This window comes from Natator depressus, chromosome 1 (genome assembly GCF_965152275.1).
Source record: "Natator depressus isolate rNatDep1 chromosome 1, rNatDep2.hap1, whole genome shotgun sequence".
Lineage (NCBI taxonomy): Eukaryota > Metazoa > Chordata > Testudines > Cheloniidae > Natator > Natator depressus.
This window is the reverse complement of record NC_134234.1, coordinates 224,417,595-224,439,320: the sequence shown is the minus strand read 5'-3', so window position 1 is coordinate 224,439,320 and position 21,726 is coordinate 224,417,595. Positions and strand designations below refer to the sequence as shown.

Sequence of the window (21,726 nt, the reverse complement as noted above, 5' to 3'; positions counted from 1 at the left end):
ACAGAGGAGAATCAGGCCCAGAATCTTGCTGGTTTCCTCACCCCTGCATCTCTTCAAACCTTCTAGCACAACTTTTGTCTCTTTTTATCTCGTATGCTCCAAGAAGCACAAGCAACAGTGGGACAAGGGACAACCCAGCTGTCAGAATGTGGGGGTTCCCCTGCCTTGGATTCTTAGTGCACACAGTCCTCATCCACACCAGAGGCAAGTTCAACACCAGGTGCTTTATTTACAATGTGCTTCACAAACAGTTGTTCCACCACGGCCTAAGGTTTTCCCCCCAAGACTTTACCTACTACCCCAACACAGAGCAGGACCGAAGAGAGAGCTCTCACCTCTGATATCTTGGGCATCCTTCCAAGCTCCCCACACATGTCTTTCTCCCTCCCTTTTCAACTGTTTCCAGCCGACTAGATGAATCACCCAGATAATTAGCGAAGCACTCAGTAGTAGAACTATTACCTCAGCAATGTACCCCAGGGGGGGACACTTCCAAAGTGCACTGAGTGGTGAGTCAGCCTTGGGCTACTCACACTGTCACCACAGGCTTTGCTTCCACATACGAAGAGTGTCAGTAAACAAGGTAACCATCACAGCTGCCAACTAGGGGTAGTAACCCCAGAGTCACCACCTGTTAACACAAAATAATCTACATTGCTCCTGAAACACACTCTGAATCTGTGGAGTGAGTTGCCACTGTTTATATCACTAGAGAGAAAGATAATTAAACTAAGAGGAAGGAAGAAACTTACTTATGAATCATACAATATCAAAACATATATATGGAGCATCTCTGCAAACGACAAGAGCTGGCCAAATAACTTTGCTTGGCTCTAGAGACTGCTTAGGGCAGTGGGTTTTTTCCAACCTTCCTCTCCCACCGGGGTAGACCCCATTGGAAATCTCAGACATAATCGGTGCTCTCTGTCCTCCCCCATCCCCCGGGGTCCATGGACCACAGCTTGAAAACCATTGGCTTAAATTGAACTAATTCTTTCCCAACACAAGATTTCTTGCTACATTGTTTTAACAATGCTGTTTCTTTGGGTATAAGCCAGAGGTCACTTCTGCCCACTGATGCTACTGGTTGACAGTATCAAATAAGTCATATGTCAGTTGCTCAATAGCTTTCATAACCAGCTAGTTGTGCCTGATAATGTGAAACTACAGGTTTTGTAATACTCCCTCCCCCAAGATAAAGGTAATAAATCCAACAAAAGAAACGGTCAAGTAAATGTATATTCCTTGTAAGAATCCACTTTCTAGGCTGTGAGCAGCCAATCAGGAAGCATAGGGAACTCCGAATGGACCCAATGGTCCAATGTGATAAGAGGAGGCAAGAAAGTTTTTTTTCAAAATCTATTTGGATGCTGAGGCCTGCACAGAATTGCATCTACCCTTCTTATTAAATGGTATACATCCCTGGGAGCGTATAGTACCTGTGTTCTCCAGTGGCTTCTGAACAGTTTAAGGCTTTAGAGATCAAACCCTATACCTTAAACAGTTTTGGGCTTCCCTACCTGGAAGGCTGCTTTATTTCTCATGTCACACTGCAGTCAGCAGAAGCATCTGAGCTGGAATCCCGTTTTAATAATGCCTCACCATGTGGAGACTTTCAAAGTACCTGAGCTTGTCAGGAAAGAAAAAATTCCAACTAGTCATGTCTCAATATTCCATACCATTTAACCTTTCCACTAGATAAATACATAAATAATTTATGTCGCCATTAAGTCAGAGAATTACTAGGAAAACACAATTTTAAAAGATACTAGATTTTTTTTTACTATTATATTTGATTGAAAATATGAAAAACCTTTTAAGACTATGTTGCATCTCCCCCTCCCTTCTCCGCTTCCCTCCCTAAATACTAAAGTGATCACACAAGGAGCCAGTGTTAGTCACATAAGATGAATCTTTTTTACTCAAGGTCAAATGAAAGTGAACAGTAAATGGGATACTCATCTTCAGGTAATTGCCCATTTGGTGGACCTTCGTACATGTTTCACATTATTATCCCAACCAATTTCTAACTTGCTGCTTAATATAAAGGCTCGTAATGTTCTGGAAATATAAATTCATACTACCCTCAAACATCATAGGATACAATACAAAGAAAATACTATTAACAAAACATATGGTCATTTAAGAGGTCTTTGTTTATTGGCTGCAGGATTCAACATTTTCTTCATGTTGCAATAAGTAACATTAGTCCTATTTTTGGTGCACAAAGGTGTTCTCACCGCTTTTTGTTCGAGGGACTCAGCTACAGTGCCAGCATGATTTTCAGTTGATCATCTGTCACTCAGTGCTGATGATCAACGAGGCAAAAAACCATGCAACAAGTGTTAGTTGGTTAAAATTAGTCTGAGAATATATTTATATATGTACATAGAGAATGTTGAATATTGTAACCTGCTTGCTGTCTTATATTATCTTGTACAGTTACATTCTGATTGTAAAATACTGTTTTTTCATTTAAGATTTGGTGTACAGGCAACTTACTCATTTAGCCGTTTCTCTACATGGGTTCTATTCTATTTACTTTCAACACACACGATTTCTACACAATCTGGTTCAGTCACATTTAATAATACAAAGTGGGGCAGCCCCAGATAACTCTGGGCTGCGATTGCAGAGAACCCAATTCCCAATGCTTTTGAGTCACAACCCTGTGGAGGCTATGAGGACCATTTGCTAATGCATATAAGGTGGGTCCATAGGAAATAGCCAGCTCTGCCAAGTACAGTTAAACTCGCCCTTTCTGGTGGCTGTCCCTTTAGCACTAGCAGAATTCTCACAAGTACCTTCGTTCCATGCGTTTAAGAACTTTAAAGTCCCATTGACTGTTGCTGGGACTTAAGCACTTTGGAAAGTTTCATCCTGCCTCTATTTTTATCAGGAAGATTTTAGACTTGCAAAAGTAGGTGACAAAACAAACTCAGCTGGAAAGCAAAATATGACAATGACTGGCTGAAAGCCATGTCAAAGGGGATTTACAAGCACTTGCATGTGTGGACAAAAGGCTGTAGCTACATGGATCCAGTTGTGGCCTTAGAAGTTGCAGAACTGAATGCTGGTACAAGAAGATATTTTGGAAATTTAATGTGTTACCTCCCCTTGCACCTCAAACTAAATGTATCCCTCTTTTTAGAAAAGCCGATCGCATCCTTTCTGCAAATGGAGGACTGTGGAGAACAGCATGATTCAGGTCACATCAGATTTCAACCTATGCAAACTTGAGGCTCCCCTACTTTTGTTTCAAAGCCAGGTTTGCCACGGTGAGCAAGGTGACCCGGCTTATGGCTCTGAACGGGGACTCTGCAAACCCAGGTTGGTTCATGTGGCTTTGCCTCAGACAAGCTTTGCCTCAAGGGTGAGTGAATCCAATGAGAAGGAGTGTGAACCCACACTCAAAGTTTAGATGAACCAAGACTGCTCAAGCTTATACATTTCTAATAATGGCCTCTATCCGCGATGTGACATATGCAAAAGGTTGGACAGACTTGGAAGACATCCTGTGGTGGCTGGGGGGAATTGCAAAGACTTTGAATGGAATTTTACAGACACTGTGGTCTTTAAGGCACAGCGCCGCCCTGCTGATACAATATAATTGATCACGGAGAATGTCTTTAATGTTACCATTTCAAGGTGGTAATAAGCTCTTAAGCTCTTTTGCAACCTAAACAGATTTCTTACTCCTTGTATTTGACAACTGGCTATATATTTATCCTGAGGATGACGGATATGGCAAATTGCAGCTTTCCGGAGGTGGTGGTTGTGCAGCACAATGGAAAATGCTATCAGACCACACAAGAATAACCAACTGATTAACTGATTGACCTGAGCAGCAGCGCTCTCCAGGCTCATGTTAACCACAGTGCTTTCTCATACTATAAGAGCTTCCATTCTAGTTGTCAAGCTTCAGTACATATCATTACAATTGCTGCTGCTTCAATAGTCAGAACAGTAACTGGGCAAACGAAACCCTGCTTACCCTTATTTGTAGTCTGTCTGGTGTACATATGGAGCTCAACATTCAGTCCATTCCTTGGTAGTTTTTAAATTCCGGTGGTGCCTCAGCTCCATTGATTTACTGCTTTGGAGCTACAGGACGGAAAAATGCCAAATAAAAAGATCCGGGGTTCCCACCTCACATTCTCTTATGTAGTGTAGTGCAACAAGATGCTAAAGGTCCTTTTCAGTATGAAAGTGAAGACTAAGGGCATTTTGAGAGACTCAAGGTTCAAATAATATGCCAGCCTCACATAGGCCAACCTCCTGCTAACGTCACTGGGACTCCTTCCTGTCTGCAAGGACTGTAGGTTTTGATTCTAATGGTTTAATAAAAAAAAAACAAACCCAAATCCTCCTATGATAGAGTATTAGGTTTCATTCAAAATATTTAGACTTTTCACTTGACAGAAAACGACTGACTAGAGCTGTACAGAGAGTTCTACTTCAGATTTTTAGAAGGGCTAGTTTAGAGTCTGGCACATTCTAGCTATTTCCTCAGAGCACTAACGACATTCAGTACACATGGATTTGTAGTTCTTGTGGCTGTCCAAGCTGGTGCATTTACAGCCCATTTCGGTGAGTCAAAAAGGTCACTCTTCATTCAGAGTGGCTGTGGCAGATCTGTTAACACAGTATAAAATATACCAAAATGACTGGCTGACTTTCTTAGCCCTTTAAAAACTAGACATTAGCAAAACTTAAGTCCAGATACAATACAGCAAGACAGTATAAGGCTATGGAATTTGTACTGCTTGATCCTAGAATTGTCCATACTTTCCTGATTAGTTTAGTATCATGCCGTGTTTGCCATTTATCCTGAAAATATACACAGCATGAACTGTTTGGGTCTCCAGCCCATGAGAATTTAGGCTATTTAATCCTACCATATTGACGTCAGCCTGGGGGCAGGAGGGGGGAACATGGCTGGAGACAGAACAGTACTCCGACACCTAAGTCACGTTTCCAAATGGGTAAATTTTCCTATTCATAATATTTACTAATCTAAGAGTATTTGGTTCAAATGTTCCAATTGCCTCTAGAAGTACAAACGTTATCTCTCTTCTCCCTCCCCACTGCAATGAACAGTTAAAGGAAAACTGCATTGATTTGCTTAGCCCAGCAGTAGGAAAGTGCAGAATAAAAGGCATTTTAAGAGGCTCAAGACAAAGGCTGGAGGTTGCTCTCTTGCCAAAAGCGATTTAATTCTTGACACAGGGACTGGAGGACCAATGTTTAAGACAGTCTCTCACCTGCAGTAATTTTGGTTAGCATTAACAAAATAACTCTACTAGTAAATGAGTTACTTAAAGCTGAAAGATTTGTCTAAAGTGAACGGGAAATTGGCCTGCAGTCTCTTGCACTGTGTTCACATTGCCAGTGTTAGAAATACCATCACTTTGCATTAAGTTGACTTCTTCCAGCCTTAGGCTCCAATAATGCATATTCTAATTTAGGTTTAAAGCATAACTATAAACAGTCTGACAAGTACTTCTTACCAGATGGAGCCATCATGCTGGGTGATCAATAAAGATACAGTCTACCTTTAAGCTGCAGTGGAACGGTTTCCATGGATTCTGGGCAGAAATGAAGCTGAAAGCTTTACTTGAAAGTCGCCTGATGCTACTGAGAGAACAAAACAAAGCAGTTTGGGAAAAGGTCGAGGGGAAAACCAAAGATTTAGGCTTTAAGCACATGCCACGTTGGTAACAGCAGTGCCAGCATGGAGCATAGGGTCATTATATTCTGAGGGCTTGTTTATACATGTAGACAAGCCCTGAAGAGTAACTAAGGATGGCATCTGCTCTCTCAACTGATCTCTTTCCTGTGTGTATTTTAGGGTCTGCTGGTTACTGCATTGGCTCTGCAGTGCTAAGAAAGCGAACTATGCTATATTCTGGCGCCCCCATCAGAACTGTTAACTGAATGCTGGTTGCAGAATATTTACCAATTGAATGTTCAGATTCCCAGAGAGGTTTACAGGGCTGCTATTTAGAAAAACATGCATTACTGCTAAACACAGCACACAACTACAAGGTCATTTCAGTTACTTTTCAGAGAAGAACTATACTTCAGCTTGTCTTTAAAGAAAACCCTTTGTGCCCCAGTACAGTGAATCGTCACAGAAACGAACAAACATAGAATCCAGGGAAATTGCTGATTCAGTCAAAAGCTTCCAGGAGGAGAACTCATTACACTGCGGTCCTGCGAGTGCAGAAGGATAATAATAATCTGAACGTGTTTGCTACTGGAGTCTAGTTATGCTCTCCCATTTCTCTAGACATTAAGACTTGGGTTTACTCCTACATATCATAGCAGCAGCAGTACTGGAACTGGACTACAGATTTTCTAGAGCAGCATTTTCTTCCCTTCTTATGTTGGCTCTTTCCCTCAGACCATTCTAGAGCATGAAGTCTTCACTGTTCTTTGGTAAATGGGGAAACGGTCATCACGCAATAAAGCTGTCTTAGGAATTCGGGAACGACACACCAACAGAAACAGAACATTGAAAGCATCATTTTAGCTCCATCCTGACCAACTGCGCATACCACAATGGCAACACATCTTTGTTGCATCTCTTTCCTTACCCCTTCTGACTAGTAAAATATTCTATTGTCCCTTGCATCCCAAAACACATGCACACAAAGCCATTATAACAAGGAGGGAATGGACAAGAGTCTATGAACAAAGTTCATTGGTACATCATTATGAAATCCTAAAGTTGTTTCTCTCAACGAATATAAAGTTCAACACATTCTGTACATGTTGGTTTCTCAGTTATAAAGTAAACACGGTAACAAATTGTTCATAAAGCATTAATTTTGTTTTTAAACACAGCCCCTTCTGGTTTTGTTTTTGAAAGTCGTCTAGTCAGAACACTATAAAGAGATGTATTACTACTGTGTGCAGACGGTGTATGACAGCAGAGGAAGAGAGAGGCACTTTGATTGGCTGGTATTCTTAGACTTCCCTTTTTTTTCTGTGTAGGTTTATGTTCCTGACACTAGATGGTAGCGTTGTCACAGAAAACCATCATGGATAGGCACTTGGCAGCAACATTCCAAGGCAGTGCCCAGCGCTCTGCTATGTCATCAGAATTGGTTTCTGCCGCACTTCCAGAATATCTAAACAGACAAGAGAAGACAATTTACAGTCCATATTGAGAACATCTGGCAAAAGTTTGTAATTGTTAAACAGCAAGTAAGAGGAACCAATGATCTAATCATGGATTGCATGTTAGTCAAATTGTTTTCACACTAATTCAGAAGGGGATTAAAAAGCAGAACTGTCACATCGTATACCACCAAATACATGTTAATTTCTTGTTCTAGCATACTAACAGTGTGGTGGTAAACAAGAGCTATGTGCCATCAGAGAGAGAGGACAACTGATCCAATGTAGAGTTTTTATAGTGATATGGGGTCCTTTGACAGGAAAGATGCAGTTGTATGGGGATCCTTTCAGGTAACATTGTTAGACAGTGGAATAGTCTTCCACGGGAACTGGTGGGAGCCCCATCACTAAGTAATTACTGTAGCAAAACAAGCTTTTGCTGCCACTGAGAAATGCACCCAAATTCTGTTCTCACGCACCAAGGGAGCATCCGGTTTTCTTGAAGCCTCAGAATCAGAGACAAACATTGATAGGATTTCATCTGCTGGCCTTGGTTACAGACAACAAAAAACCTAAGGGGTTTTGGAGCATTTTTGCTGTGTTCTAGTCCAGCAAAACATTAATTTGGAAGAGTGCTTTTGAGAGTCAGGCCTCATTTTCAACATGGGCATGGAAAGGTAGACACTTAAATCTGTATTTAGGTGCCTAAATGGGCACTTGAGATATTTAATAACGTTTAGCAATTGGGCTGCCAGTCTCTCCTTTATTAGGCAACAGAAAAAGAGTAAGGATTATTATTTGGTATAAAAGAGGGTTGATTTAGATTTCATAATTAGGAGGCAGATCAAGTACGTTCGCGCAAAGTTGCAAAAATCAGGCATTAGTATGGACTCAGGATTCTCACAAGTCCACCCCCTCTTCAAGCCACCTCACAGGAAGACCCTGACAAGTAGATAATATTTATAATGTTCCTTGAATTGCGATAAATTTGGGGTTTTACTGGAACTGCAAGAAGTGATTTCATTAGGTGAAAGCTCTGCACACAGACAAACCAGTCTAGTACCTATCAGCTCACACGTCCCAGGTGATCTCAACTGCTGGACTGGAGCATGAAGAGAGAGATGGATTCTAAGATACAGGAGGTCAAGTAACAAATACCTTCCCAGATCAAAACCAGCTCCTTAGATTGCACCCAAAAAATATCTTTGAGCCAATGTAGACTATGGAGCACAGTTTGTATAATAGCATGAAATGTTATGTAAATGGGCAACTAAATATTCACTGCCTGAACTTGCTAAGTGGTCTGAAAGGGTACCTTCATGGACACGGTATTACAATGCTCCAATCTGGAGCTGAAAGGGGCATGGTTAGGTTTGCATCAAGTATCAAGAGAAGTGCCACAGTCTCCAGACCAACATAAACAAGAACTCTTGATCACTGCTGCTTTCTCCGCATCCGAAAGCAGCCCAGGATCCGAAAGGAACTCTAGACTGACAGCCTTATCATGGAAAGGTTCGTATGCTCCCTCAACCGAGAGTGCTAGTGCAGAGCCCTCCAGTTGTTTCCCTCAGCCCATCATCAATAACTGTCTTTAGCAGACAGATTGGAGTTAGCTGGATATAAATCTGTACACTGGTGTACATATATCACCTTGTATATCAACTTACATGGCCCTATAAAAAAAGACACTTGAAAATAGTGCAATGGGAGGGGAATGTTTAGGCATTCTACATAGATTGTCAAAAGCAAAATATATGAAGGGTGTCTAACCTCACTATTGAAAGCCTATGTCATGGCTGTGACATAGGTCAATTAACTGGGCAGTATTCAATTGACATGAATATAGGGAAAAAACAAAAAAACTAGCTAACTCACAGGTGTGCGTCACCTGGGGACTAGACCATTTTTGGTATTTATGGGAAGATCTGAAAGGTTTCACCTGTTAAAATTCGATGCAGTGGCAAAGTGACATAGGTTAAATGTGCATAGAGTAGAAAGTTTTCATCTGTTCTGTTTAACTTCAGCCATGAGCCAACCAGAGACCGTCCTGTTCCAGATAAGGACCGTGACCTTAGATTCGAAGCATTGTGAAGATCTGTCAAGGTAGAAGACAATAACCTTAAAGTAATTGTGCTTTATATCCAACCAGTCCCTGGCACGTTCAGATATCAGTTTCATCTTGAAAAGAACCCATCACAAATAGGATGGTAGTGGTGGGGTTGTAAATTATTATCTAGAGCTGAATTCCATGCAGGGCATTAATACACTTCCATCAGGCAGAGCTCATTAGTAGCAGTTGAATACAGGGTCTTGCATAGCATACCCCATTACCACTTGAACTAACAGAGTGACTCCATTATCTGGTGGGAGAAGTAAGCGGTTATCCTCTAGTACAGAGGTGGGCAACCTACGGTCCACGGGCCACATCCAGCCTGCGGGACCCTCCTGCCTGACCCTTGAGCTCCCGGTCGGGGAGGCTAGCCACCAGCCCCTCCCCGATGTCCCCTCTCCTCCACAGCCTCAGCTCACCGTGCTGCTAGTGTTCTGGGCGGTGGAGCTGCGAGCTCCTGCCAGCCAGCACGGCTGCAAGAGCCGCCGGTCTGCTCCAGTGCTCTAGACTGTGCGGCGGTGTGGCTGTCTCCGGCCGGGCGACGCAGCTGCCAGTCCTGGTACTCTGAGCGGCATGGTAACGGGGTGGGGAGGGGTTTGGATAAAGGCAGGAAGTCCCGGGGGGCAGTCAGGGGACAGTGGGAGGTTGGATGGGGCAATGGTGTGGGGGGGACGGGGAACGGGGGAGGTTGATAGGTGTGGGAGTCCCAGTGGGACCGTCAGGGGGCAGGGGTGTGAACAGGGGTCAGGGCAGTCAGGGGGGCTTGGATAGGGGGTGGGTCCTGGGGAGGCCTTTAGGGGTGTGGGGTCCCCGGAGGGGGTGGTCGGGGACAAGGAGCAGGGGGGGTTGGATGGGTTGGGGGTTCTGAGGGGGGCAGTCAGGGGGAGGGAAGTGGGCGGGGGCGAATAGAGGGCGGGGGTCAGGCTGTTTGGGAAGGCACAGCCTTCCCTACCCAGCCCTCCCTACAGTTTCAGAACCCCGATGTGGCCCTCAGGCCAAAATGTTTGCCCACCCCTGCTCTAGTGGTCCACCACCAGTGTGGAACTTGGTTGGATACAGAGATGTTCTTGATCACAAAATATCCCTGTACAGAAATTGCTTATGTGGAAAAGTAATATTAGGAAATTAAGGTATTTTTAGCTCTCAATTAAGATCAACACTTGGAAGCCAGGAGAGGCAGCATCATGTGACGATCCAGTTCAGTTCAACCCTCCATCAAGCGTTTCATGGACCACAGCTTGGGATCCCGTGCCATATGACTTTCTTTACATTATCAATCTACACTTCCGAAAAATAGGCTCTCAAAGTAATAACAGGGACTTAATAAGGAACAACAGTGATTAAAAGTAGAGATTGGGCTGAACAAAAACTTGGGATCTGCTCTGGAAAGGAGTTGCTCAAAACCCAAAGCTAGATTAGAACCAAAAGGCCTTAACAGTAGAGAAATGTGTAGCAGTGACCATTCCAGCAACACCTAGAACAAAGGATGTGAGAAGACAATCTCATCTTTTCTCTTCACTGTCACAGACCTAGAGGTGTTCAGTCCATAAATCTATTTTTCCCTCCCACTTAGATACCATTCCAGGAGATGCCTTAGAAAACCCAAACATACATAGATCTAGCACGATAGGGTCAAAAGAGTATTATCAATTTAGTTAGTACGTGACCAATTCAATTCAATTCGCCTTCGGACAAAGTTTTCAAAAGCATGTAAGTGACTTAGGTGCCTAACTCATTTTCAAAAATGACTTGGGAGCTACTGAAAACTTTACCCCACATCTAATTGATTAAATTCCGATTGAATAAAATCTCCAGAAAAAAAAAGTAGAGCTAGCAGAAGTGTCTCTAAGACAAGCAGAAGGAAATATGCCCTATCTGCAAACTCAGGCAGAGGAAAAAGGAGGGGTTGTTAGAGGATTGCTCATCAATCTTTCAGAATCCTGAGATCAGAGCCTCACCCCTGCTCTGGTCCCTTTACATCTGGTAAAACGGCCACAGCACCATAACTGGGCCCTAAAAGCTCTGTCTGGGGCTGGATTCCCCAGGCACAAGCATAGTGGAAGAAAGCCAAAAGACTGTCCTCCTGCAAATCCTGGCATAGTGGCAAATCCTGCCAGTGGCAGCATGCAGTACTGAACACATTCCAGGCTATGCAGAGGGCAATGCAGAGAGGCTGCCACAACTTAGACAAGCTCCCAGTGATCTTTAAGTAATACCAAGGGTTTCTTCATTCTCCCAGGGCAGCCCAAGACTGGGGAGGGCTCCAAGGTGGCTTAGTCCTCCTTCCCCCTGGTTTGTAAGTTCTGTGCTGTGCCTCTGAAGTTCAACAACTTTCCAAGCAAATAATGGTAGGATTCTTGGGTTTCTGAAGTCCACGAACCAAATTAATGTACATTACTTATCTATTTTTAAATTCTGTATCTATCTATGCGTATACAGACATGTTAAAATATGTCTGGATTCCCAACAAAATTCCAGTAATTCTATCTGGTTCTAATGCTCTAACCTGAACTACTCTTGTAATATTTGTATCCTTTTTAGATCAGGAGAGATTGAGTTCGGTGGTTTTGAGATTAAGATAAAAGATGTATTATAATGGTAAACAAATCCATATTTTCCTAGGGAGTGAGAGAAAGAGAGAGACCCCAACTCAGATGAGAAGAGCAAGAGTTTAAGTTGTGAAAATTTTTGTCACTAGGACACACAGCTTCAGAGTCCGATTCTGCAAAAAACATTACTGAGTAAAGTATTTTACTACCATGGATATAAACTGGCCATCAACAAGTGTAGGCTTGAAACGAGATGTAGGTTTCTAACCATCAGCGGAGCGAAGTTCTGGAACAGCCTTCCAAGGGGAGCAGTGGGACAAAAACTAACTTGTTTCAAGACTGAGCTTCATAAATTTATAGAGGAGATATGATGAGGTTGCTTACAATAACATATGGCCCATCCATGACTGCTATTAGCAGATATCTCCAATGGCCAGAGATGGGACACTAGATGTGGAATTACTCTGAATTACTGGAAAGAATTCTTTCCCAGGTATCTGGTTGGTGGGTCTCGCCCATATATTCAGGGTCAAACTGATCACCATATTTAGGGTCAGGAAGGAATTTTTCCTCAGGTCAGAATGGCAGAGACCCTGGGGGTTTTTGCCTTGCTCAGCAGCTTGGTGCACGGATCTAGAGTGGGTTTGAACTAGAGTAAATAGTGGATTTTCTGTAACTGGAAGTCTTTAAATCAAGATTTGAGGACCTCAGTAACTCAGTCAGTGGCTATTGGCCTATAGCAGGAGTAGGTGGGTGAAGGTCTGTGGCCTGCAATGTGTAGGAGATCAGAGTAGATGATCATGATCTGGCCTTAAAGTCTATGAGTCTAGTCCCACTGATATCACCAGGGTTATCTCTATGTTTTTTGCTGCCCCAAGCAAAACATTTTTTGGCCGCCCCCGCCCCATTCCAATCCCTTCCCCAAATCCCCGGCCCCGTCTCCTCCCCGGGGTGGGCTGCATTTCCCCTCCTACCCCAACCTCCCAGGCTTGCCGCGCGAAACAGCTGTTTTGCGCGGCAAGCCTGGGAGGGAGGGGGGAGAAGCGGAGCGGTGGCACGCTCAGGGGAGCAGGCGGAGCGGAGGTGAGCTAGGTCCGGGGGGCAGGACGCGGGGAGGACCGCAGGAAGTAACCCTCGGGGGGGGGGCAGAGGAACCGCTCCCCGCCCCAGCTCACCTCCACTCCACTGCCACCTTCTCCCCAGAGCGCGCTGCTGCTCCGCTTCTCCCTCCTCCCTCCCAGGCTTGCCGCGTGAAACAGTTGTTTCGCAGCAAGCCTGGGAGGGAGGGAGGGAGAAGCGGAGCGGTGGCGGTGCGCTCAGGGGAGCAGGTGGCGGTAGAGCAGAGGTGAGCTGGGGCGGGGAGCTGCCAGTGGGTGCAGAGCACCCACCAATTTTTCCCCGTGGGTGCTCCAGCCCCGGAGCACCCACGGAGTTGGCGCCTATAATGGCCGGTGCCGGAACGCTGCCCCTGGAAATGTGCCGCCCCACGCACGTGCTTGCTTTGCTGGTGCCTAGAGCCGGCCCTGGCTATCACAGTAAGCATTATAACGAACAGCAAGTTCAGCAGGATGAGTCCCATAAGCCCTTATCCCACAGTGTGTTGCATGCAGCAGGAACACAACAAAGTCAGTGGGGCTCTGTGTAGTCACAGCAGTTTCCCCCACACACTACACAGTACAGGATTCAGGCCTCGGCTCTTGTGCTAAACTTTGTCTAGTCACATATGCTAAGTATATCTTCTATGGCTATAGTGAAGTGGTGAAATTAAGGGAAAGGGGAGGGGAGTGGTGTCTGTGGATGAACATTTCAAGAATGCAGATGAAGATCAGCGCCATGATTTTATCTCACAGAATTTGAACGGAATGTTGTTACTTAAGTTTGCTTTTTTATTTGAAACTCTGATCTAGAAATGAATGTATTTACCCTTACATTAATTGGGGATTAATTTTGCATGGTTTCTAGTTGGATAATCTGGTAAAAATTAATTGAAATTTGACTGATATAAAAGAACAGTGACTGATCATTTCTATTAACATTTTGTGATCTAGAAAATACCACCTTTGTATTTACATATTATCATATCAATAGGGGCCTAATTTTGTTGGCTTTCCTACTGAATACATTTTTGAATATGAAAGACAGTTCTGACTTTCTCATCACTGAGTTTTTATATTATAAAATTATGAGATGGAAAATAATGTGATCGTATTCACTTACCATCTTCTGAATGGGGCTCAATATTAACCTTGTTGGTTTTTCCTATTAAATAACCAAGTCTAATTTAATTGGAAGTGGAGAGAGAAAATGTGCTAAGATCTGCATGAAGTGTTAAATCATTACATACATAAATGCAATTCATTAGTAGTATCAGACTTTTTATCTGTGCACTTAGGACCTGATCCAAATCTCCTGGAAGTCAATGGGAGCCTTTCCATTGGCTTCAATCTGCTTTGGGTCAGGCCTTTATTACAAAAGGTATTCAGATGACTTGCCAATGAGTTTATTGTACATTATTGCCTTGGAAAGTTCATCTGAAATGAAGGATTCTCTTCTCACAATTTTCCCCCAGATAAAGGAGGGTATTATTGGAAGCAGGTAGGAATAGTCAGGTTCAGTCTTTCAAAAGTTTTCTGAAGGGGTTAGGTGCCCAATGAAAATCAGTGCTTGTGTATTTCACTTTCAATGGAGTTGGGTGCATATCTTGCTTAGGGCCCCTTGAGAATCTCCACTTTTATCCCTTTCCCGAGCTCTGTGTCCTACGCCAGGACACTTGGGTTTTCTGATGTAATCTCCCTCACCTCCATCATCGTCATCCCGAAAGAATTCCTCGCTATCATTTGCCGAGTGGGATTTTTTCATCTCAGCGATCCGATTTCGGGGCACTTTCCTCTTGAGGGATGGGGAGAAAAAGGATGGCCGATTGTTGCGCTCTGGGGTCGGTGGCGTGCTGAAGGAAGTGACCTGAAAGGGAAATAGGAACAGAAGAATTTTTGGAGGCAGAGTTTTATTTGATGACTTCTGCTTCTATGTAATAAATTCATAGCGTCTAAGGCCAGAAGAGACCACTGAGATCTATCTAGTCTGACCTCCTGTATAACACAGGCCTGGAGACTTCCCTGAATTAATTCCTGTTTGAACTCTGTTTTTATTTGGTTGTCTCAGTAAGGTTTGCAGAGGACAAGTGTGTGTGTTGCAAAAATCACCACCACAGCTGGCACTCTCACTGGTTGTTTCAGCAGTGCTCAAGAAGCAAATGAACCATGGTGACGGGACGACCCTGCACCCGTAGAAGTGTTTGTCAAGGTGGAGGCAGAGTGTCTGGCACCGCTGCTATTTGTGCTATGAGTAAAGAGAGGGCTTCATTCTTCACGGCTGTCTATCAAGCACCTCATTCACAGGAAACAAAACTAGAGAAAAAAAGATTTATAAACTGATTTGGGTAACAATAAAAATAGATCAACCTTAACATTAAAAAGTTAGGCAAAATGGATAAGAAAACAAGCATGAACAACTATTAAAAGTTGGGGATTAGCATTTGAATGGCAGATGCACCTTGCCTTGGAAATGAGGTTGACTTTTCTTGCCTTTAGGATGACATATAGAATCTTTTAGAAAGGACATTCTGTCTCAGTGAGGCGGGGTCAGGAAGCAATTACTGAGGCCAGGATGCTGATGTGAAAATGAAGTCAGTACATCATTATGGCAGATGAGAAAATGTGCGGAAAGGACTAGTAATGATTTAGTTAGGCTAAGTGATGTCAGTTGCATGGAGACAGCTGCGTAGAGTGGAGCAAAGCCAGAGGATGGAAAAGTAGAGAGATCCTTCATTGGAAAGGCAGTTTCTCTTGGGCCAAACCAGGATTAGGACTGACCAGTTCAGGGACGCTTTCACTGTCTTGGTGGAGGGCTGCTGCAAGTATTACTTGAATGGTTTCCGTTCAAGTGAAAAAATGGATAACTACTTTGCTGCCTCAGAAATCCCCGTCTCATCTTTTCTTCTCTACATGGTTAATTTAACAATTTTGCTGCTGCTTGTAGGATGCAGTCTTACATTGCTCGTATCTGTCCCTACGTATAAAGAGCTATGTGACACATGATTGAGGATGACAGCAAAGTTTGCCAGGTTGGTGTTGCACTGAGGAATCCCTCCACATCATTTCTCTGTCAGTAATATGAAAAATTCAAAAAGCTTTTTTACACCCATCTCATCCTCCTGTTTTTGTATTTAGTCTCTATTTTCTGGCTGCCTTAGAAAAAGCAGTTTCTTTATTCTATACACACTAGATATAACACATACATGGAAAAACAATAGTAAACTATGCATAATTAAAACCATTACCAGTGGGGTAATGTTAAGACACAAGCAACCATCAAGTAAGAACACTGGAAGTCTTGAGACATGAAGAGACCAGGAACTCCCTCCAGGCCTGGCTCGTCAAGGTTGCAACGCAGGGAAACTAACTTTACTCTAGGATATGAGACACCAGGCTTGGTTAAGGAGACTGATCTTTCACTCAGCAGGCCAGCAAAGCATGGAGAGCACTGTGGAGGCCATTCTTCTTGGCCCTTTGGGAAGCCACGGACACAGGAAGGTCTTTTCACACTGCAGTGGCTGAGCAAAGGGGTAGCATGGATGAGCTTTGAAGAAGTTCTGTTCAGCTCTCCTTGACCAAACGAGATTGCTTGTTTCATGCAGGTGGTCAGATAAGCACAAGTGTCCCTTCTCACCTTAATCTATGAAACAGGGACTTCGAGGAAGGAGAGGCAGAATCCACTGCCGAGACCTATAGAATAAAGTGGGTTGCAGTCATTGTTTCCTGGGGCTCTTTTGGTGGCGTATAGGAGAATACACCAGTAACTGCCTAGGCTAGGATATGGCTCTTAAAGGTAGTTCTAACACAGTATGGCAACATCCCTACCAGCCAGGCAAAACAACTTACCTGAAACTGTGCTTAGAATTGAATTATGTATGGCCAGATTGTGATCTCTCTTCTCCCACGGAATAGTGTCTTACTCCAGGTGATGTCCCACTGAAGTCAACTGAACCAGTCTCATGCTTAAAAGTTAAGCATGTACTTAAGTGCTTTGCTGGACTGGGGCCCTAGTCTTTGCCTTAATAATATACAGGTCCCAGATTAAAAGTCACATTTGTGGCAAAATTCCCTGGAAGCGCCTCCTCGTTGTGCTGTGTCCTACTAGGTTTAGTAGTAATGCACAAAATACTTTACATTACTACAGCACCTTGTGGAAGGGAAACCCCATCTCTTATGGAAATTGCAGTGGGATCTTTTGATTTTGCACAAAGGAGACAGGGCCTCAGTTTTGACTTGCACCACCCTGACTATTGCTTCATTAAAATATCCCTCCAAAACTGTTGAGTAGTCTGATAACTTTCTATATCCCCTACCTGGTCAAGAGCAACGGGCACAGAAAGCAACCAACCTACTGGCTGTGCACAACATGCAGAAGCAAACTTCAGAGTCTACAGGTGACTAATCACAGCCTTGGCCCACATATTGGTTTCTGAAGCAAGGTGCATTAATGTTTATTCATCCATCCAGTATTTCCATATACTACCTACTCTCTCATGCACAGGGGATCCTGGGTTTGAATCTTCCTCCGTTCCATATGGAGAAGTGTCACCGGTTGAAACTCGACTCACTGCCATCTCTGCATGTCCTTTACCTTGGGGCCCCTTCATCCGTACAAACTCCATGTTGCTGTACTTATAAAAGCCAAAGGACATCCTTTGAGCCATCTTCGCTGCAACGCTCACCTTCAATGCACAGAAAAGGAAAGAAGCATGTAACATGAATTGCTAAACATTAGGGTATACATTTGCTCTACACTATAATTCTATAGAACATTTGTACAGGTGCCTGTCAGTAAGCATCTAAGCATCACACAATAACACCAAAGCAAAACATTAAGGCCTACATTTCAAATCAGGGATTGGGTGCACTCTGAAAATGATGGTCTAAAATCAAAATAATAAATAGCAGTAGATAATGAACAACACTTAGCTCTTATATAGCATTTTTCATCTGTAGTTCTCAAAGTGGTTTACAAAGGAGGACGATATCCCCAGTTTACAGATAGGAAAACTGAGGCAACCGAGCTCAGGCAATTCCCTCGCAGTTGATCAGTAGCAAATCTGGGAATAGAACCCAGGTCTTCTGACTCCCAGTCCAGTGTCCTATCCACTAGGCAATACTGCCTAGCAAGAATAAAGAGCCGACTAGTCCAAATACACAACTAACCTCAACAATATAATCTGTCACAAAGGTTAACCTGATAGTTTTTAAACAAACACACCAGACATCATGGATCAATTCCCAGATAGCAGAGAAAACGGGTGTAAAAAAAGGGGTGGGTCCCAAAATGGTCAAGGATCAGCCTGTTGGAATAAATGGGAATTTATTCCCAAAGTTGTGTTTCAGAATTCTCAGCATTGAACGATAGTGGGTCAAATTTATTCCTGGTGAAAAATGAGTCACATGAGTTATACCAGGGACTAATATGGCCAAATGAAACCAAGCAGCTTTCAAAAATACAGTCACATTTTCTTCCTTTCCCTCAAGTAGTAGCAAAAAATGACAATGGATCCACGGTTCAGATTTAGAGTCCCCCCCCACCCCAGTCTGCAACTTTGAGTACTTAACAGATCTAAAGGAGGACTTGTGGCACCTTAGAGACTAACACAAGTACTCCTTTTTTTTTTGCAGATACAGACTAACACGGCTGCTACTCTGAAACTTAACAGATCTAACTAGTCTATTTCAGCTAACATAACAACATGAAATAGCAGTGAAATCAAACACACACATCATTAGCAATATGCAGGGACACTCCTTAGCTATTATGCATTATATACATCACATTTTGACTTTCCACTAGACCTTTTCCACTCTATTGTGTCTTCTGCGCACTGTGCAGACATACCTTCTGATTGTACAAAACCATAGACTCACAACTTTGGTATAGGTGGGCTAGAGAAGCAGTCCCATGGTCTGGCCCTATAAAAGGGCTGTGAGTCAGGAGCTGGGTCAGTCTCTCCTGCCTTGGAGGGAGAAGGACCTAGCTGACTGGGAGAAAGGGTACCTGAAGCGGAGCAGTGCTGGGGAAAGGCAAGAAGAGCTGGGGAGCTCCAGCCTGGCAACCCCCCAGGCTGCAGGCCTTGTTAAAGGCCCAAGGCTGGTACTGGAACTAAAGAGGTGTAGCCCGGGGATAGGCAAAGGCAGCTGGTCCAACCCCCTTGCCAATGATGAGTGGCCATTACCGTCTGCAGTTTGCCCCAATGAGAGGGGGCTAGATGAGGACTGGCAGTAGCCACTGAGGCAAGGTGGGTGTAGAGGGTTGGGGGTTCCCCTGGGAAGGAGAGACCCAGAGTGTCGGTGTACTGCAGTGGGCAGAACCCTGAGGTAAAGGGCACTGGGGTCTGGGAGGGACACGGGGGCCTGAGGCAGGCAAGACACTGGCCAGCAGAGGGCGCTCCGAGGCTGGAAAAGAGCCAATTCCCAGATGATCAGCAGGAGACACCGCCTCAGTGAGTCAGCGACTTGTTACAGGGAGAAGAGAGAGTCTATGGAGTCAAAATAGAAAAGGTACAGCCCGCCCTGGTCTAACAGGTGAACTGATGCATATATTGCTGGATTCAGAATCAGACTGTTGGATCTGAGAATTGACCACAGGATGACTATGAGCCGCCAATGTGATATGGCCGTGAAAAAAGCGAATGCGGTCTTGGGATGCATCAGGCGAGGTATTTCCAGTAGAGATAAGGAGGTGTTAGTACCGTTATACAAGGCACTGGTGAGACCTCATCTGGAGTATTGTGTGCAGTTCTGGTCTCCCATGTTTAAGGAAGATGAATTCAAACTGGAACAGGTACAGAGGAGGGCTACTAGGATGATCCGAGGAATGGAAAACATGTCTTATGAAAGGAGACTCAAAGAGCTTGGCTTGTTTAGCCTAACCAAAAGAAGGCTGAGAGGAGATATGATTGCTCTCGCTAAACATATCAGAGGGATAAATACCACTGAGGGAGAAGAATTATTTAAGCTAAGTACCAATGTGGACACAAGAACAAATGGATAAAAACTGGCCATCAGGAAGTTTAGACTTGAAATTAGACAAAGGTTTCTAACCATCAGAGGAGTGAAGTTCTGGAACAGCCTTCCAAGGAAAGCAGTGGGGGCAAAAGATATATCTGGCTTCAAGACTAAGCTTGATAAGTTTATGGAAGGGATATGATATGATGGGATAGCCTAGTTTTGGCAATTAATTGATCTTCATCTGTTAGCAGCAGATATGCCCAATGGTCTGTGATGGGATCTTAGATGGGGTGGGATCTGAGTTACTACAGAGAATTCTTTCCTGGGTGTCTGGCTGGTGAGTCTTGCCCACGTGCTCAGGGTTTAGCTGATCGCCATATTTGGGGTTGGGAATTAATTTTCCTCCAGAGCAGACTGGCAGAGGCCCTGGGGGTTTTTCGTCTTCCTCTGCAGCGTGGGGCACGGGTCACTTGCTAGAGGATTCTCTGCACCTTGAAGTCTTCAAACCACGAGTTGAGGACTTCAATAGCTCAGACATAGGTGAGAGGTTTTTTGCAGGAGTGGGTGGATGAGATTCTGTGGTCTGCATTGTGCAGGAGGTCAGACTAGACGATCATAATGGTCCCTTCTGACCTTAAAGTTTATGATTCTGTGAACTGGAATTTGCTCTCATTTGGCAGAGATGTATCTTTTACAATTTAAATTTCCAAAACATAAAGCCTAGCCAATGATTTAACGTCTTCTAGAGTTAGCTTGAGCTTATGGTATAGTTAAGATCAGGGGTGAAAGTAAGGCGCTATAGGCCGGTACAGCATAATGGTAAAAAGCGGCTGCCGAAGGAGCAAAAAAGGGGCAGCAGCTTTATGCCGTGGCAGCGCTTTATCATCCCTGCCCCTTTTGCCCCCCAGGCTGCCAACATGGGCGGGGGGGGGGGAAGGAGCAGCTGCCCCGGCTTCGGTGATTTAAAATGGCTCAGGGCTCTGGCTGCTGCTGCAGTAGCAGCAGCAGCGGCCGGAGCCCCGGGCCCTTTAAATCGCCGCTGGAGCCCCGAGCGGCGTGGACCAGACAGCCTGGAAGGGCTGGCTGGGGGACGCTGACCCCCCCAGCCCCGCCCCTTCTGCCAGAGGCCCCGCCCCTTTTGGAGGGGCCGGAACTGGCCCTGTCCCAGTAAATTTTCAATTTTACTTTCACCCCTGGTTAAGATAAACTTTTAGCATGTTTGTCAGAGCTGCTCTCTCTGGGAGGTTCTCTTGCAGGCTCTCACTCTCTCTGGAATTCTACACCAAGTGAATGTGAATTATAAGCCATTACTGGTAATATTCACATTTCCATAGCAAATTAATACTTCAGTAGCTAAGAAAATTGCAGGAGTCCTTTCAAAGCACATGGACATACAGAGTGCACCCGAGAGAGAGAGATACTTATGTAACAAGACACACCAGTGGAAGGTTAAAACCAACAGATGTAAAAAAGCTAAGAGGGTCTTCCTGGCTCTTAGAAGATAACTATAGGTACCTAGGAGCTCTCTGAAAAGAAGAGGATCATACAAAAAGTGGTATAGCAAAGCATTCATTTTATTACAGAACTGGCAAGTTTCTTAGGATTCACACCAGGTTCACTTAGATTTCTTAGGTTCCTACCAATTTTAAAACCCAAGCAAACATCAGGAGTTACAAATCCTGCCTGACTCTTCTGATGACTTCAGTTCACCATGGCTGTGTGAACCAAATCTAGTGGATTTTCGTACAGCCCTTTCTGATAACTTTCATAGCCATGAAGACTATCAGGCACTCAGCATAAGTAGCTTGAGAAGACAAAAAGCTGGCAGCATCAATAGTATAGAAAACATCATGGAAATTTCACTACCACTATTGCTGCAAAAGAGGTT

At 44.1% G+C, this 21,726-nt stretch overlaps 1 protein-coding gene across 2 annotated transcripts in view; it reads right to left on the bottom strand.

Moving 5' to 3' along the window:
• Positions 1-1,860: 1,860 nt before the first annotated feature.
• KIAA0930 (KIAA0930 ortholog) overlaps positions 1,861-21,726 on the bottom strand; it is a 137,589-nt gene continuing 117,723 nt past the window's right edge. For both annotated transcript variants that reach the window (XM_074936484.1, XM_074936493.1), the window contains exons 7-10: positions 17,366-17,560; positions 14,583-14,745; positions 9,065-9,220; positions 1,861-7,136 (exon numbers count right to left, since the gene is read on the bottom strand). In XM_074936484.1, the coding sequence (XP_074792585.1) occupies positions 7,096-7,136; positions 9,065-9,220; positions 14,583-14,745; positions 17,366-17,560 (555 nt within the window). In that variant the 3' untranslated portion in view covers positions 1,861-7,095. The remainder of the gene's footprint in view (positions 7,137-9,064; positions 9,221-14,582; positions 14,746-17,365; positions 17,561-21,726) is intronic.